The sequence below is a fragment of the Cololabis saira genome, chromosome 8 (assembly GCF_033807715.1).
Source record: "Cololabis saira isolate AMF1-May2022 chromosome 8, fColSai1.1, whole genome shotgun sequence".
NCBI classification, from domain to species: domain Eukaryota; kingdom Metazoa; phylum Chordata; class Actinopteri; order Beloniformes; family Belonidae; genus Cololabis; species Cololabis saira.
In genome coordinates this window covers 46,015,824-46,035,001 of record NC_084594.1, presented here as the reverse complement: position 1 = coordinate 46,035,001, position 19,178 = coordinate 46,015,824, and the positions used below count along the sequence as shown (strand labels likewise).

The following is a 19,178-nucleotide window of genomic DNA, read 5'->3' as shown; positions in this document are numbered from 1 at the left end:
CTGATTGGTCCATATTTGATAGTTCCCCAAAAGGCACCAAATTTGGCATGCAAGTCAGGCCTAGCGATAAATTTGATATTTCATGGTTTGCATTAATGGGCGTGGCAAAATGGCTCAACAGCGCCCCCCTGAAAACGTTGTGCCTCAAGCCCCACAATACGGTTTGACGTACATGCACGAAAATCGCTACACACCTGTATCATGGCACAACTTAAAGAAAAGTCTCTTGGAGCCATGGCCGAAACCGAACAGGATGTCGGCCATTTCGAATAAATTGTGTCATTTTGGCGAAATTTATGCCATTCCTTCGGCAGTTAATTCAGCCCGAACCGTAACGTGCACCCAGGTGTGTTATACATCAAAATGTGCGTCTACATCCTGCGACACCACGCATTACTTTTCTCTTTCAAAAGTGTTACCGTGGCGACGCTAGACGCCAAAAGGCGCGCCCCCCCTTCATGTGATCGGTCCATATTTGATAGTTCTCCAAAAGTCACCAAAATTTGCATGCAAGCCAGACAAGCCAGGCGATAAATTTGATATTTCATGGTTTGCATTAATGGGCGTGGCCTAACGGCTCAACAGCGCCCCCTAGAATACTTTTATCTGCCATAACTTTTGAATGGTTTGACATAGGAAGTTGTGGGTGGTGTCATGGGACTCTGTAATGAGTCCTTAAGCTTCGTTGGTCTTAATTAGCCCCGCCCCTTCTTCTGATTGGTTGTCCCTTTTTTCTGCTATAACTTTTTAATGGTTTGACTCCCGCTTCCTGATTCAAACGTCTGCCGGCCCCGCCCCCCGACCAATCAGTGGCGAGTAGGGTGATGACGGCCCCGCCCCCCGACCGATCAGCTGTTGTAATGTGGTGACGTCAGAAATAGTCCCGTGCTCAGCCCGGTTAGAACCTCGGTGGAATGGTTACAGAAAAAGTAATAATAAAATAGTAGTGTTTTACTAATATTTATACCTTACAAATATTAAAAAAATTAGGGAAAAAAAGTTCCAGATATTATATCGCTATCTTGGCCTCTCCTAAGCCAGTAAGTCAAAGTCAGGCATCAGATGAGATATAGCTCAACCAGATCATTGCGATCTTTGGTGCCGGTGGTTGGGAGTTCGAGCCTGGCAGGATGGTGACATTTTTGTAAGCAAATTTTGTGTTTTTTTTACATCAAGATGTGCGTCTCTTTCCTGCGACGACGCACATTACTTTTCTCTTTCAAAAGTGTTACCGTGGCGACGCTAGACGTGAAAAAGCGCTCGTCCCCTTCATCTGATTGGTCCATATTTGATAGTTCTCCAAAAGTAATCAAATTTTGCATGCAAGTCAGACTTGGCGATAAATTTGATATTTCATGGTTTGCATTAATGGGCGTGGCCTAACGGCTCAACAGCGCCCCCTAGAATACTTTTCTCTGCCATAACTTTTGAATGGTTTGACATAGGAAGTTGTGGGTGGTGTCATGGGACTCAGTAATGAGTCCTTAAGCTTCGTTGGCCTTAATTAGCCCCGCCCCTTCTTCTGATTGGTTGTCCCTTTTTTCTGCTATAACTTTTTAATGGTTTGACTCCCGCTTCCTGATTCAAAAGTCTGCCGGCCCCGCCCCCCGACCAATCAGTGGCGAGTAGGGTGATGACGGCCCTGCCCCCCGACCAATCAGTGGCGAGTAGGGTGATGACGGCCCCGCCCCCCGACCAATCAGCTGTTGTAATGTGGTGACGTTAGAAATAGTCCCGTGCTCAGCCCGGTTAGAACCTCGGTGGAATGGTTACAGAAAAAGTAATAATAAAATAGTAGTGTTTTACTAATATTTATACCTTACAAATATTTAAAAAATTAGGGAAAAAAAAGTTCCAGAAATTATATCGCTATCTTGGCCTCTCCTAAGCCAGTAAGTCAAAGTCAGGTATCAGCTGAGATATAGCTCAACCAGATCATTGCGATCTTTGGTGCCGGTGGTTGGGAGTTCGAGCCTGGCGGGATGGTGACATTTTTGTAAGCAAATTTTGTGTTTTTTTTACATCAAGATGTGCGTCTCTTTCCTGCGACGACGCACATTACTTTTCTCTTTCAAAAGTGTTACCGTGGCGACGCTAGACGTGAAAAAGCGCTCGTCCCCTTCATCTGATTGGTCCATATTTGATAGTTCTCCAAAAGTCACCAAATTTTGCATGCAAGCCAGGCCTGGTGATACATTTGATATTTAATGGTTTGCATTAATGGGCGTGGCCTAACGGCTCAACAGCGCCCCCTAGAATACTTTTCTCTGCCATAACTTTTGAATGGTTTGACATAGGAAGTTGTGGGTGGTGTCATGGGACTCTGTAATGAGTCCTTGACCTTCATTGGCCTGAATTAGCCCCGCCCCTTCCTCTGATTGGTTGTTCCTTTTTTCTGCTATAACTTTTGAATGGGTTGACATAGAGAGTCGTGGGTGGTGTCATTTCTGATATGCTTATGGGGGGCGGGGGACGTGAGTGCGAGGGCCCGTTCATCGCTGCTTGCAGCTTTAATTATTATTATTATTATTAGGGCCCGAGCACCTTCAGTGCGAAGGCCCTATTGTATTTGCAGGAATTTTTATTAGGGCCCGAGCACCTTCAGTGCGAAGGCCCTATTGTATCTGTAGGAATTTTTTTTTTTTTTTTCTTTCTTTTTTCGTTCTTCTGACGAAAGGAGGGCCTTTTTGCCCCCCTAAACGTGCCCAAAAAGTCACCAAATTTTGCACGCAAGTCAGGCCTGGCGAAAAATTTGATATTTAATGGTTTACATTAATGGGCGTGGCAAAATGGCTCAACAGCGCCCCCTTGAAAACTTTGTGCCTCAAGCCCCACGATACGGTTTGACGTACATGCACGAAAATCGGTACACACCTGTATCATGGCACAACTGAAAGAAAAGTCTCTTGGCGTCATGCCCTAAACCGAACAGGAAGTCGGCCATTTTGAATTAGTCGTGTCATTTTGGCGAAATTTATGCCATTCCTTCGAAAGTTAATTCAGCCCGAACCGTAACGTTCCCCCAAGTGTGTTATACATCAAAACATGCGTCTCCATCCTCCGACCCCACGCATTACTTTTCTCTTTCAAAAGCGTTACCGTGGCGACGCTAGACGCCAAAAAGCGTGCCCACCCTTCATCTGATTGGTTCAGACAGAAAAAACTTTGCGCCTCAAGCCCCATAATACGCTTTGACGTACATGAACGAAAATCGGTACACTCCTGTATCATGTCGCAACTTAAAGAAAAGTCTCTTGGCGCCATGGCCGAAACCGAACAGGAAGTCAGCCATTTTGAACATTCTGAATTAATCGCGTAATTTTGGAACAATATATGCCATTCCTTCGAGAATTAATTCAGCCCGAACCGTATCGTGAACCCAGGTGTGTTATACATCAAAATGTGCATCTCCATCCTGCGACTACACGCATTACTTTTCTCTTTCAAAAGTGTTACCGTGGTGACGCTAGACGCCAACAAGCGCACCCCCCCTTCATCTGATTGGTCCATATTTGATAGTTCCCCAAAAGGCACCAAATTTGGCATGCAAGTCAGGCCTGGCGATAAATTTGATATTTCATGGTTTGCATTAATGGGCGTGGCAAAATGGCTCAACAGCGCCCCCTTGAAAACTTTGTGCCTCAAGCCACACAATACGGTTAGACGTACATGCACGAAAATCGGTACACACCTGTATCATAGCGCAACTTAAACAAAAGTCTCTTGGGGTCATGCCCGAAACCGAACAGGATGTCGGCCATTTTGAATTAATCGTGTCATTTTGGCGAAATTTATGCCATTCCTTCTGCAGTTAATTCAGCCCGAACCGTAACGTGCACCCAGATGTGTTATACATCAAAATATGCGTCTCCATCCTGCGACTACGCGCATTACTTTTCTCTTTCAAAAGTATTACCGTGGCGACGCTAGACGCCAAAAGGCGCGCCCCCCCTTCATGTGATTGGTCCATATTTGATAGTTCTCCAAAAGTCAACAAATTTTGCATGCAAGCCAGACTTGGCGATAAATTTGATATTTCATGGTTTGCATTAATGGGCGTGGCCTAACGGCTCAACAGCGCCCCCTAGAATACTTTTCTCTGCCATAACTTTTGAATGGTTTGACATAGGAAGTTGTGGGTGGTGTCATGGGACTCTGTAATGAGTCCTTAAGCTTCGTTGGCCTTAATTAGCCCCGCCCCTTCTTCTGATTGGTTGTCCCGATTTTCTGCTATAACATTGGAATGGTTTGACATAGAGAGTCCTGGGTGGTGTCATCAGATTCTTTATGGAGTCCTTGACCTTCATTGGCCAGAATTAGCCCCGCCTCTTCTTCTGATTGGTTGTCCCTTTTTTCTGCTATAACTTTTTAATGGTTTGACATAGGAAGTCGTGGGTGGTGTCATGAGACTTTGTACTGAGTTCTTAAGCTTCGTTGGCCTTAATTAGCCCCGCCCCTTCTTCTGATTGGTTGTCCCTTTTTTCTGCTATAACTTTTGAATGGTTTGACATAGGAAGTTGTGGGTGATGTCATGGGACTCTGTAATGAGTTCTTAAGCTTCGTTGGCCTTAATTAGCCCCGCCCCTTCTTCTGATTGGTTGTCCCGATTTTCTGCTATAACTTTGGAATGGTTTGACATAGAGAGTCGGGGGAGGTGTCATCAGATTCTGTAGCCTATGGAGTCCTTGACCTTCATTGGCCTGAATTAGCCCCGCCCCTTCTTCTGATTGGTTGTCCCTTTTTTCTGCTATAACTTTTGAATGGTTTGACATAGGAAGTCGTGGGTGGTGTCATTTCTGATATGCTAATGAGGGGCGGTGGCCATGAGTGCGAGGGCCCGTTCATCGCTGCTTGCAGCTTTAATTAGGGCCCGAGCACTTGCAGTGCGAAGGCCCTATTGTATTTGCAGGAATTTTTATTATTATTTTTTTTTTTCTTCTGACAAAGTGATGGCCTTTTTGCCCCCCTTAACATGCCCAAAAAGTCACCAAATTTTGCACCCAAGTCAGGTCTGGCGAAAAATTTGATATTTAATGGTTTGCATTAATGGGCGTGGCAAAATGGCTCAACAGCGCCCCCTTGAAAACTTTGTGCCTCAAGCCCCACGATACGGTTTGACGTACATGCACGAAAATCGGTGCACACCTGTATCATGGGGCAACTTAAAGAAAAGTCTCTTGGCGTCATGCCCGAAACCGAACAGGATGTCGGCCATTTTGAATTAATCGTGTCATTTTGGCGAAATTTATGCCATTCCTTCGAAAGTTAATTCAGCCCGAACCGTAACGTGCCCCCAAGTGTGTTATACATCAAAATGTGCGTCTCCATCCTGCGACATCACGCATTACTTTTCTCTTTCATAAGCGTTACCGTGGCGACGCTAGACGCCAAAAAGCGCGCCCACCCTTCATCTGATTGGTTCAGACAGAAAAAACTTTGCGCCTCAAGCCCCATAATACGTTTTGACGTACATGAACGAAAATCGGTACACACCTGTATCATGTCGCAACTTAAAGAAAAGTCTCTTGGCGCTATGGCCGAAACGGAACAGGAAGTCGGCCATTTTGAACATTCTGAATTAATCCTGTAATTTTGGAGCAATATATGCCATTCCTTCGAGAATTAATTCAGCCCGAACCATAACGTGCACCCAGGTGTGTTATACATCAAAATGTGCGTCTCCATCCTGCGACTAAACGCATTACTTTTCCCTTTCAAAAGTGTTACCGTGGCGACGCTAGACACCAACAAGCGCACCTCCCCTTCATCTGATTGGTCCATATTTGATAGTTCCCCAAAAGGCACCAAATTTGGCATGCAAGCCAGGCCTGGCGATAAATTTGATATTTCATGGTTTGCATTAATGGGCGTGGTAAAATGGCTCAAAAGCGCCCCCTTGAAAACTTTGTGCCTCAAGCCCCACAATACGGTTTGAGGTACATGCACGAAAATCGCTACACACCTGTATCATGGCACAACTTAAAGAAAATTCTCTTGGAGCCATGGCCGAAACCGAACAGGAAGTCGGCCATGTTGAAATCTGATTGGTCCATATTTGATAGTTCTCCAAAAGCCACCAAATTTTGCATGCAAGACAGACTTGGCGATAAATTTGATATTTCATGGTTTGCATTAATGGGCGTTGCCTAACGGCTCAACAGCGCCCCCTAGAATACTTTTCTCTGCCATAACTTTTGAATGGTTTGACATAGGAAGTTGTGGGTGGTGTCATGGGACTCTGTAATGAGTTCTTAAGCTTCGTTGGCCTTAATTAGCCCCGCCCCTTCTTCTGATTGGTTGTCCCGATTTTCTGCTATAACTTTGGAATGGTTTGACATAGAGAGTCGTGGCTGGTGTCATCAGATTCTTTATGGAGTCCTTGACCTTCATTGGCCTGAATTAGCCCCGCCCCTTCTTCTGATTGTTTGTCCCTATTTTCTGCTATAACTTTTGAATGGTTTGACATAGAGAGTCGTGGGTGGTGTCATCAGACTCTGTATGGAGTCCTTGACCTTCATTGGCCTGAATTAGCCCTGCCCCGTCTTCTGATTGGTTGTTCCTTTTTTCTGCTATAACTTTTGAATGGTTTGACATAGAGAGTCATGGGTGGTGTCATTTCTGATATGCTTATGGGGGGCGGTGGACGTGAGTGCGAGGGCCCGTTCATCGCTGCTTGCAGCTTTAATTATTATTATTATTTTCCTGACAAAGTGAAGGCCTTTTTGCCCCCCTTAACATGCCCAAAAAGTCACCAAATTTTGCACCCAAGTCAGGCCTGGCGAAAAATTTGATATTTAAAGGTTTGCATTAATGGGCGTGGCAAAATGGCTCAACAGCGCCCCCTAGAAAACTTTGTGCCTCAAGCCCCACGATACGGTTTGACATACATGCACGAAAATCGGTACACACCTGTATCATGGGACAACTTAAACAAAAGTCTCTTGGGGTCATGCCCGAAACCGAACAGGATGTCAGCCATTTTGAATTAGTCGTGTCATTTTGGCGAAATTTATGCCATTCCTTCGAAAGTTAATTCAGCCCGAACCGTAACGTTCCCCCAAGTGTGTTATACATCAAAATGTGCGTCTCCATCCTCCGACCCCACGCATTACTTTTCTCTTTCGAAAGCGTTACCGTGGCGACGCTAGACGCCAAATAGCGTGCCCACCCTTCATCTGATTGGTTCAGACAGAAAAAACTTTGCGCCTCAAGCCCCATAATACGCTTTGACGTACATGAACGAAAATCGGTACACACCTATATCATGTCGCAACTAAAAGAAAAGTCTCTTGGCGCCATGGCCGAAACCGAACAGGAAGTCAGCCATTTTGAACATTCTGCATTAATCGTGTAATTTTGGAGCAATTTATGCCATTCCTTCGAGAGTTAATTCAGCCCGAACCGTATCGTGCACCCAGGTGTGTTATACATCAAAATGTGCGTCTCCATCCTGCGACTACACGCATTACTTTTCTCTTTCCAAAGTGTTACCGTGTCGACGCTAGACGCCAACAAGCGCACCCCCCCTTCATCTGATTGGTCCATATTTGATAGTTCCCCAAAAGGCACCAAATTTGGCATGCAAGCCAGGCCTGGCGAAAAATTTTGTATTTAATGGTTTGCATTAATGGGCGTGGCAAAATGGCTCAACAGCGCCCCCTTGAAAACTTTGTGCCTCAAGCCCCACAATACGGTTTGACGTACATGCACGAAAATCGCTACACACCTGTATCATGTCACAACTAAAAGAAAAGTCTCTTGGGGTCAAGCCCGAAACCGAACAGGATGTCGGCCATTTTGAATTAATCGTGTCATTTTGGCGAAATTTATGCCATTCCTTCGGCAGTTAATTCAGCCCGAACCGTAACGTGTCCCCAAATGTGTTATACATCAAAATGTGCGTCTCCATCCTGCGACTACACGCATTACTTTTCTCTTTCAAAAGTGTTACCGTGGCGACGCTAGACGCCAAAAGGCGCGCCCACCCTTCATCTGATTGGTTCAGACAGAAAAAACTTTGCGCCTCAAGCCCCATAATACGGTTTGACGTACATGAACGAAAGTCGGTACACACCTGTATCATGTTGCAACTTACAGAAAAGTCTCTTGGCACCATGGTCGAAACCGAACAGGAAGTCGGCCATTTTGAACATTCTGAATGAATCACGTAATTTTGGAGCAATATATGCCATTCCTTCGAGAATGAATACGGCCCGAACCGTATCATGAACCCAGATGTGTTATACATCAAAATGTGCGTCTCTATCCTGCGACTACGCGCATTACTTTTCTCTTTCAAAAGTGTTACCGTGGCGACGCTAGACGCCAACAAGCGTGCCCCCCCTTCATCTGATTGGTCCATATTTGATAGTTCCCCAAAAGGCACCAAATTTGGCATGCAAGCAGGGCCTGGCGATAAATTTGATATTTCATGGTTTGCATTAATGGGCGTGGCAAAATGGCTGAACAGCGCCCCCCGGAAAACTTTGTGCCTCAAGCCCCACGATACGGTTTGACGTACATGCACGAAAATCGCTACACACGTGTAGCATGGCACAACTTAAAGAAAAGTCTCTTGGAGCCATGGCCGAAACCGAACAGGAAGTCGGCCATTTTGAATTAATTGTGTAATTTTGGCTAAATTTATGCCATTCCTTCGGCAATTAATACGGCCCGAACCGTAACGTGCACCCAGGTGTGTTATACATCAAAATGTGCGTCTCCATCCTGCGACACCACGCATTACTTTTCTCTTTCAAAAGTGTTACCATGGCGACGCTAGACGCCAAAAGGCGCGCCCCCCCTTCATCTGATTGGTCCATATTTGATAGTCACCAAATTTTGCATGCAAGCCAGGCCTGGCGATACATTTGATATTTCATGGTTTGCATTAATGGGCGTGGCCTAACGGCTCAACAGCGCCCCCGAGAATACTTTTCTCTGCCATAACTTTTGAATGGTTTGACATAGGATGTCGTGGGTGGTGTCATGGGACTCTGTAATGAGTTCTTAAGCTTCGTTGGCCTTAATTAGCCCCGCCCCTTCTTCTGATTGGTTGTCCCGATTTTCTGCTATAACTTTGGAATGGTTTGACATAGAGAGTCCTGGGTGGTGTCATCAGATTCTTTATGGAGTCCTTGACCTTCATTGGCCAGAATTAGCCCCGCCTCTTCTTCTGATTGGTTGTCCCGATTTTCTGCTATAACTTTTGAATGGTTTGACATAAAGAGTCGTGGGTGGTGTCATCAGATTCTGTATGGAGTCCTTGACCTTCATTGGCATGAATTAGCCCCGCCCCTTCTTCTGATTGGTTCTCCCTTTTTTCTGCTTTAACTTTTTAATGGTTTGACATAGGAGGTCGTGGGTGGTGTCATGGGACTCTGTAATGAGTTCTTAAGCTTCGTTGGCCTTAATTAGCCCCGCCCCTTCTTCTGATTGGTTGTCCCGATTTTCTGCTATAACTTTGGAATGGTTTGACATAGAGAGTCGTGGGTGGTGTCTTTTCTGATATGCTTATGGGGGGCAGTGGCCGTGAGTGCGAGGGCCCGTTCATCGCTGCTTGCAGCTTTAATTATTATTATTATTGTTTAGGATCAGCGGGCCAGATCTGGGTTTGGGGCCAGGTCCAGGTCCAGGTCCAGGTCCAGGTCCAGGTCCAGGTCCAGGATCAGGTTAGGTTCAGGTCTAGATGAGACAGCGTACCTGGGCAGGAACAGCAGGCTCAGGTGTCGGAGGATCCTCTGGACGTACTGGTTGGGGTCTCTGCTGACCGGTGGAGGGGTGGACCTTCTCGGAGAAACCAGAGCCATCAGCCAATCCGTGTAGATGTCCACACAGAGTTTGACCGTGTCTCTGTCCAGCGGCAGAGTGAGGCCGTAACAGAGGACTTCCATCGTCCACTTCACCTGCACACAAACACAACCCTACTCTGTGGTCCAGGTGTACAGATCCCTACCTGACTGGACGTGTGTTTCCACCCGGGTGGAGCTCACCTGGATGTCCGTACAGAGCAGACTGGGGGTGTTGGGGTTCCCCAGCTCTGCTCCCAGGTGTGTTACCACGGCAACGGCCACTTCTCTGCCCACAGATTGTGGGAAACAACTGAGCACGCTGACATGACCCGGACCTTTGGCCAGGGATTGGTCCATGGCCACCTGAACACCTGGAGGAGTCCTGGAGTTTATCACAGCAGCATTTAATACAATAACATCAGATTTTGAAAAGAAAAGCCATTGATTGTGATGGGTCTTTGTATTAGTCCAATACAATCTCAATAAAGAATACCAAATAAATAAATATAACTGCTATTACTTTAGAAAAGAAATAAAAAACAGAAAGTCATGTGGGAAAAGCCAAGAGAGGGGACAGGCTCCCTGTGCAGGCGTCGCCATGGTAACTGTGTCTCTGTATGTCGACCTACGGATGAAACTGTGGAACGGCCTGAACATGGAGCTAAAACAAAGTCAAAACATATCACCATTTAAAAAAAGATACAAAGAAACATTCTATTCAAAATACAGATGCGAATAAACATGTAGATATGTACATTTATTAATATATGTAAATATAAAGATTTATATTATGGATATAGATATGTTATATATAGGTATGTAAATGGATATATTGAGTTGTATTATACGTACAGTATTTGTGTATCTATATCTCTATTGATATATATTGATAAATAGTTATATGTAGATATGTCGATATATAGATTTATAGTAATTTTTATGTATATAACAGGAGGTAAATATATGAACCAGTATATATATATATCATATCTACTCTTATATAGTTATTCAGGTATATTGTTATATCATTGCTGTCTATTGTTCTCTATTATATTGTAGTATTATAGTTAAGTAATATTATTAATGTAATATTATGCATTATAATTAGTTCTATTATTACATACATACATAGTAGCACAACTAAATGCTCAGTGTTTGTTTTGTTTTCTTTTATGTGCTTTGATTTGTTTTGATTTTGACTATATTTATATATAATTGAGTATTATATCACTATATTGAGCAGTTATTAAAGTTGGTATGGGTGTTTTATAAGTAAGCTTATTGAAACTCGTCTTATTATATGTAAAAATGTATGTAGATTCAGGGGTAGGACTGGATAAGTGTTCCTGAAACGACTGAACATTTATTTTATTTATTTGCTAATACCTTCTGGGCAGATCTGTAGGATTGGTTATTGCCTAAAATACTGAATGTTTCTATTCTAACAAAAGAAAATGATCTGTATGGTAAATCTGTTAAAGCTGCATCTAATGATCTGGTTCATTCTCAGTAAATTCTTTCTTGTAAAAATAGATCCTTTTTTTTCAATTCAATTCAATTCAATTTTATTTATATAGTGTCTATTACAACAGAAGTTGTCTCTAGGATCTTTCCAAAGACCCAGAACATGAACCCCCGAGCAATTATTACATAAACACTGGCAGGTAAAAAGGCAGCAAGCGTTTAGCAGACAGGTGGAAACAAATGAATCAGGGTGGATGATTAACAACAACTGGCTGCAACTTTTACCCTCAAACCCTGTGAAAGCGGTAGGGACGTACTTAGCATTGCCCAGTTTGTTTGTTGCCCTTCATTTTTGTTAGATAATGACAGGGAGGAAAAAAAAGTTAGATGTTGATCTTCAAATGTTGTGTTTGTCAAATGAAACCCACTACCACCAGATTATTAGTTTTAAGAAACCAGATTAAAAGTGGTTGTTCTTCTGATGAAAAGCCTCTTTAAACACAATATTTTGTATTATGAGCTGTTTTTAGCTAAATTGGTGATTGAAAAGAAGAAAATAAAGGTGAAAGTTTAAGAGGAGGAAGGAAGGCGGGTTCATTAAAGTGTATATAGAAAAGCAGCAGATGGTCTGAGAGTGAGGTTTGTACCTGTGCAGGTGAGTCTCTCCCAGTCCTCCCTCTGACCTCCTACTGGGACCAGTGTCCTCCCAGTCCTCCTTCTGACCTCCTACTGGGACCAGTGTCCTCCCAGTCCTCCCTCTGACCTCCTACTGGGACCAGTAGACCTCCCTGTGTCCCTGAGCTGGGACTGGCAGGCGTTTCCAGGCGTTTACAGTCAACAGGCTGCAGGTCTGTACTCACAACAGATCCCTGCAGGTACACTCATCTCTGGACACATACATTCAATTGAATTGAATTGAAATTTTATTTCGAACATGAAACAGTAGTGAATACAAAACAAACCAATAATAATCAATAACTAGAAAATTTCACGAAATTTTGACATGGGCATGCCCTACGGCCCATTCGACCCCTCCAGCTGCTTTGGTTTAGGGCTGTAGTGGTTGTGTTCGGGGTGGTTCTATGTCAGTTTGAGGTGTTTACAGTTGTATTGCATTCATTCCTGTGCTCCCAATAGTTATTAAAGGTGTGCGCTTTTTGGCGTCTAGCGCCCCCCACGGTGACACTTTTGACTGAAAAAAGTAATGCCCATCGAGGCAACATGGAGACGCATCTAACGATGTATGCCATGCATGGGTGCACGTTGCGGTTCAGGCTACATTAATGGATAGGTTTTTGTTTCACCGTGGTAAAAAAATCCCATCCGAATGAATGGGGCCATTTGGCATGGATTTTGACATAAAATTTCCTTAAATCCCAGCTTCATGAAATTTGAATATGTTGACGGCCACAGCGTGCCGAGTCGGGGAACATTTGTACGATGTCTCTACGATAATCTGTCGCCTAGCAACAAGCGTCCAAAGTCAAATGGAAATTTAAAAAAAAAATGAAAGGTCAATATCGCAAAAATTTTAATAATTGGCATAATGAGCTTGTACGGCCCGTTAGTGCCAATCGGGCCGAGTGTTTGAAAGTTTGAACGATGTCTCTACGATAAAGTTCGACCGAGCAATAAGCGTCTGAATTTTTGCCTTTTTTTTTGCTTTATGGCATCTAGCGTTGCCACGGTAACACTTTTGACTGAGAAAAGTAATGCCCATCGAGGCACGATGGAGACGCATCCAACGATATATGCCATGCATGGGTGCACATTCCGGTTCGGGCAGCATTAACAGATTGTTTATTCACATGGTCCCCCATACAAATGCATTGGTTTTTGTTGCCATGGTAACAAGCCCCATAGGATAGAATGGGACAATTTGGCTTTAATATCTCAAAAGCTGTAAACGACAGCGTAATGAGACCTCAGTATGTTGTAGTCCACATCAACCTGAGTCTTTTAACGTTGGAACCAAGTCTCTGCGATACCGCGTTGCCGCGCAACAAGCATCCGAAGTTCCGTTAGCATCAAAATGAACAATGTGGAATATCTCAAAAACCGTAATAGCAAGCATGACGAGACTAAAATATGTTGCAGTACAAAGCGTCCCGGGTTGGTCAATGTTGTAATGATGTCTGTACGATAAACCGTTGCCTAGCAACAAGCGTCCAAAATAAAAGTGATTTTTTTTTTAAATTGAAAGTTAAATATCGCAAAAACCGTAATAACTAGAATGATGAAGTTGTATGGTCCTTTAAAGACTATCGGGCCGAGTGTTTCAAAGTTTGAACGATGTCTCTACGATAAAGTTCGGCCGAGCAATAAGCGCGGGAATTTTCGCCTTTTTTTTTGCTTTTTAGCAACTAGCGTTGCCATGGTAACCCCTATTACTGAGAAAAGTAATGCCCATCGAATCACGATGGAGACGCATCCAACGATGTATGCCATGCATGGGTGCACATTGCGGTTCGGGCCGTATTAATGGACGAAAAAAAGTGCGGAATAATAAGAATAATAATAATAACTAGAAAATTTCACGAAATTTTGACATGGGCATGCCCTACGGCCCATTCGACCCCTCCAGCTGCTTTGGTTTAGGGCTGTAGTGGTTGTGTTCGGGGTGGTTCTATGTCAGTTTGAGGTGTTTACAGTTGTATTGCATTCATTCCTGTGCTCCCAATAGTTATTAAAGGTGTGCGCTTTTTGGCGTCTAGCGCCCCCCACGGTGACACTTTTGACTGAAAAAAGTAATGCCCATCGAGGCATCATGGAGACGCATCTAACGATGTATGCCATGCATGGGTGCACGTTGCGGTTCAGGCTACATTAATGGATAGGTTTTTGTTTCACCGTGGTAAAAAAATCCCATCCGAATGAATGGGGCCATTTGGCATGGATTTTGACATAAAATTTCCTTAAATCCCAGCTTCATGAAATTTGAATATGTTGACGGCCACAGCGTGCCGAGTCGGGGAACATTTGTACGATGTCTCTACGATAATCTGTCGCCTAGCAACAAGCGTCCAAAGTCAAATGGAAATTTTAAAAAAAAATGAAAGGTCAATATCGCAAAAATTTTAATAATTGGCATAATGAGCTTGTACGGCCCGTTAGTGCCAATCGGGCCGAGTGTTTGAAAGTTTGAACGATGTCTCTACGATAAAGTTCGACCGAGCAATAAGCGTCTGAATTTTTGCCTTTTTTTTTGCTTTATGGCATCTAGCGTTGCCACGGTAACACTTTTGACTGAGAAAAGTAATGCCCATCGAGGCACGATGGAGACGCATCCAACGATATATGCCATGCATGGGTGCACATTCCGGTTCGGGCAGCATTAACAGATTGTTTATTCACATGGTCCCCCATACAAATGCATTGGTTTTTGTTGCCATGGTAACAAGCCCCATAGGATAGAATGGGACAATTTGGCTTTAATATCTCAAAAGCTGTAAACGACAGCGTAATGAGACCTCAGTATGTTGTAGTCCACATCAACCTGAGTCTTTTAACGTTGGAACCAAGTCTCTGCGATACCGCGTTGCCGCGCAACAAGCATCCGAAGTTCCGTTAGCATCAAAATGAACAATGTGGAATATCTCAAAAACCGTAATAGCAAGCATGACGAGACTAAAATATGTTGCAGTACAAAGCGTCCCGGGTTGGTCAATGTTGTAATGATGTCTGTACGATAAACCGTTGCCTAGCAACAAGCGTCCAAAATAAAAGTGATTTTTTTTTTAAATTGAAAGTTAAATATCGCAAAAACCGTAATAACTAGAATGATGAAGTTGTATGGTCCTTTAAAGACTATCGGGCCGAGTGTTTCAAAGTTTGAACGATGTCTCTACGATAAAGTTCGGCCGAGCAATAAGCGCGGGAATTTTCGCCTTTTTTTTTGCTTTTTAGCAACTAGCGTTGCCATGGTAACCCCTATTACTGAGAAAAGTAATGCCCATCGAATCACGATGGAGACGCATCCAACGATGTATGCCATGCATGGGTGCACGTTGCGGTTCGGGCCGTATTAATGGACGAAAAAAAGTGCGGAATAATAAGAATAACTAGACCAAAATTCCCGGGAAATTTTGAAGTGCCACGGACTACTGCCGGATGATCGCGGGATGCACCCATGAAGGTCAGGGACTCGATACTTAGTCATTTGACACCACCCATGTCTCTGTATGTCAAACCATTCAAAAGATATTGGACTTTAACGTATCAGCCAATCAGAAGAAGGGGCGGGGCTAATTTGCACCATTGAGGGTCAGGGACTCCATACTTAGTCATTTGACACCACCCATGTCTCTGTATGTCAAACCATTCAAAAGATATTGGACTTTAACTTATCAGCCAATCAGAAGAAGGGGCGTGGCTAATTTGCACCAATGAGGGTCAGGGACTCGATACTTAGTCATTTGACACCACCCATGTCTCTGTATGTCAAACCATTCAAAAGATATTGGACTTTAACGTATCAGCCAATCAGAAGAAGGGGCGGGGCTAATTTGCACCAATGAGGGTCAGGGACTCCATACTTAGTCATTTGACACCACCCATGTCTCTGTATGTCAAACCATTCAAAAGATATTGGACTTTAACTTATCAGCCAATCAGAAGAAGGGGCGTGGCTAATTTGCACCAATGAGGGTCAGGGACTCGATACTTAGTCATTTGACACCACCCATGTCTCTGTATGTCAAACCATTCAAAAGATATTGGACTTTAACGTATCAGCCAATCAGAAGAAGGGGCGGGGCTAATTTGCACCAATGAGGGTCAGGGACTCCATACTTAGTCATTTGACACCACCCATGTCTCTGTATGTCAAACCATTCAAAAGATATTGGACTTTAACGTATCAGCCAATCAGAAGAAGGGGCGGGGCTAATTTGCACCAATGAGGGTCAGGGACTCCATACTTAGTCATTTGACACCACCCATGTCTCTGTATGTCAAACCATTCAAAAGATATTGGACTTTAACGTATCAGCCAATCAGAAGAAGGGGCGGGGCTAATTTGCACCAATGAGGGTCAGGGACTCCATACTTAGTCATTTGACACCACCCATGTCTCTGTATGTCAAACCATTCAAAAGATATTGGACTTTAACGTATCAGCCAATCAGAAGAAGGGGCGGGGCTAATTTGCACCAATGAGGGTCAGGGACTCCATACTTAGTCATTTGACACCACCCATGTCTCTGTATGTCAAACCATTCAAAAGATATTGGACTTTAACGTATCAGCCAATCAGAAGAAGGGGCGGGACTAATTTGCACCAATGAGGGTCAGGGGCTCGATACTTAGTCATTTGATACCACCCGTGACACTCTATGTCAAACCATTCAAAAGATATTGGACTATAACGTATCGGCCAATCAGAAGAAGGGGCGGGGCTAATATGTATATATAATATACAAATGTAAATATTTATATGTATAATAATAATAATATACATATATATCCCATGAACCTGTCCCCAGCAGGACTGGGGATCATGTAAGGTCAGGGTTCAGATTCCTCCATTATCCAAGGTAAAGTATTATGAAGTCTGCATTGAGTGGGTCATGTGACTAGTTCTGGGTCACATGACCCGGAAGTATGGTAGTGTATATTGTATTGGAATGACTCAGCTAGTTCTTCGGATTTGACAAGCCTCAAATAACTTCACCTTGTAATCAAACTGTAGCGCCTAGCAGAAAAACAAAGACATCGTGAGAGAGACAGAACCCGGAAGATTCTGACAATCTTAATTTTATTCAGATATTCCTTAAAATGTGTTAGTAACGGCAATTCGAAAACAAAAATGAGATTTTTTTGAAGAAATTTTTTTTTAACATTGCAGTGAATGGACAGCGAGACAGGAATTGGCATGGCTCTTAGTCTCCCCGTTTAAATTTTGTGCACACCACGCCTGTCAAAGTCACATTTTAAGAATACCAAAATGTATGTCTACATTCTGACCAAAAAATATCTGTCCACGTTTTACGGTTCGGCCGTGAGGTCGAGTTACAAATAAAAATTATGGTCATTTTTTCAGGGTTCTGCTCACTCTGATCAATTCGAACCTCCACTCTAGATTTGAAAAAGGGGGTTTTTTAGTCCTCGCTTGAAGGCTCATATCTTGAAAAGTGTACATTTTAGGAAAAAACAGTCCGGGGTTTAGAGAGAGAAGAGAAGTTTTCCTCCGTTTTGAAGTTTGAATGACGTTTCTACGTGCAAGTATGAGAAAGATACGTGACTTGGAAAAAAGGTGAATTTTGTCTTTTTTTTCTCAACATTTTCCCTTCCGCTTTGAATGGCGCCATTGAAATGCATGGGAAAACAGTTCCCCATTAGTTTGGAAATTTGGAAATGTTTTTGCACTTCGTGCAAAAACTATTCGTGCCATCGTTCTGAAAATCCAGAGGACTGTAGTTAAATTCAGGGCCTACAACTTTCTAAATCGGTTCAGAATTTTTCGAGTAACGGTGTGCGAGTGGTGAGGCCCCAAAGTTCACGCAATGCGTTCCGGATGGGGCAAAAAGTGCACGTTTGTGCACGTTGCGCAAAAACGTGCACGCCAATCGCTAATAAAAGTCATTCCCATGAAGTCCCGATTAAGTCGCACGTTTCTACGTTTTTACTTTTTGAGTTTTCTCAAAGCTGCGCAACTAGTTACGCGCCGAAGTTCATACGGAAGAATATGGAATAATAATAATAAAGAACTAGACCAAAATTCCCGGGAAATTTTGAAGTGCCACGGACTACTGCCGGATGATCGCGGGATGCACCCATGAAGGTCAAGGACTCGATACTTAGTCATTTGACACCACCCATGACTCTCTATGTCAAACCATTCAAAAGATATTGGACTATAACGTATCGGCCAATCAGAAGAAGGGGCGGGGCTAATTTGCACCAATGAGGGTCAGGGACTCGATACTTAGTCATTTGACACCACCCATGTCTCTGTATGTCAAACCATTCAAAAGATATTGGACTTTAACGTATCAGCCAATCAGAAGAAGGGGCGTGGCTAATTTGCACCAATGAGGGTCAGGGACTCGATACTTGGTCATTTGACACCACCCATGTCTCTGTATGTCAAACCATTCAAAAGATATTGGACTATAACGTATCGGCCAATCAGAAGAAGGGGCGTGGCTAATTTGCACCAATGAGGGTCAGGGACTCCATACTTAGTCATTTGACACCACCCATGTCTCTGTATGTCAAACCATTCAAAAGATATTGGACTTTAACGTATCAGCCAATCAGAAGAAGGGGCGGGGCTAATTTGCACCAATGAGGGTCAGGGACTCGATACTTAGTCATTTGACACCACCCATGTCTCTGTATGTCAAACCATTCAAAAGATATTGGACTTTAACGTATCAGCCAATCAGAAGAAGGGGCGTGGCTAATTTGCACCAATGAGGGTCAGGGACTCGATACTTAGTCATTTGACACCACCCATGTCTCTGTATGTCAAACCATTCAAAAGATATTGGACTATAACGTATCGGCCAATCAGAAGAAGGGGCGTGGCTAATTTGCACCAATGAGGGTCAGGGACTCGATACTTAGTCATTTGACACCACCCATGTCTCTGTATGTCAAACCATTCAAAAGATATTGGACTTTAACGTATCAGCCAATCAGAAGAAGGGGCGGGGCTAATTTGCACCAATGAGGGTCAGGGGCTCGATACTTAGTCATTTGATACCACCCGTGAGTCTCTATGTCAAACCATTCAAAAGATATTGGACTATAACGTATCGGCCAATCAGAAGAAGGGGCGGGGCTAATATGTATATATAATATACAAATGTAAATATTTATATGTATAATAATAATAATATACATATATATCCCATGAACCTGTCCCCAGCAGGACTGGGGATCATGTAAGGTCAAAAGGTCAGGGTTCAGATTCCTCCA

The 19,178-nt window shown here is 43.5% G+C and overlaps 1 protein-coding gene across 4 annotated transcripts in view; it reads right to left on the bottom strand.

The window, feature by feature from the left end:
- Positions 1-12,031, bottom strand: part of ralgapb (Ral GTPase activating protein non-catalytic subunit beta) — a 71,758-nt gene extending 59,727 nt beyond the window's left edge. For 3 of the 4 annotated variants that reach the window (XR_009782999.1, XR_009783000.1, XM_061728133.1), the window contains exons 1-2: positions 9,993-10,164; positions 9,703-9,905 (exon numbers count right to left, since the gene is read on the bottom strand). Coding sequence is in view for 1 of the 4 variants with exons in the window: in XM_061728133.1 (XP_061584117.1) it covers positions 9,703-9,905; positions 9,993-10,148 (359 nt within the window). In the remaining 3 variants the exon portion in view is untranslated. Of the gene's footprint in view, positions 1-9,702; positions 9,906-9,992; positions 10,165-11,902 lie in introns of those variants that run through there. The other variant, XR_009783001.1, reaches the window with a different exon arrangement.
- Positions 12,032-19,178: the final 7,147 nt, after the last annotated feature.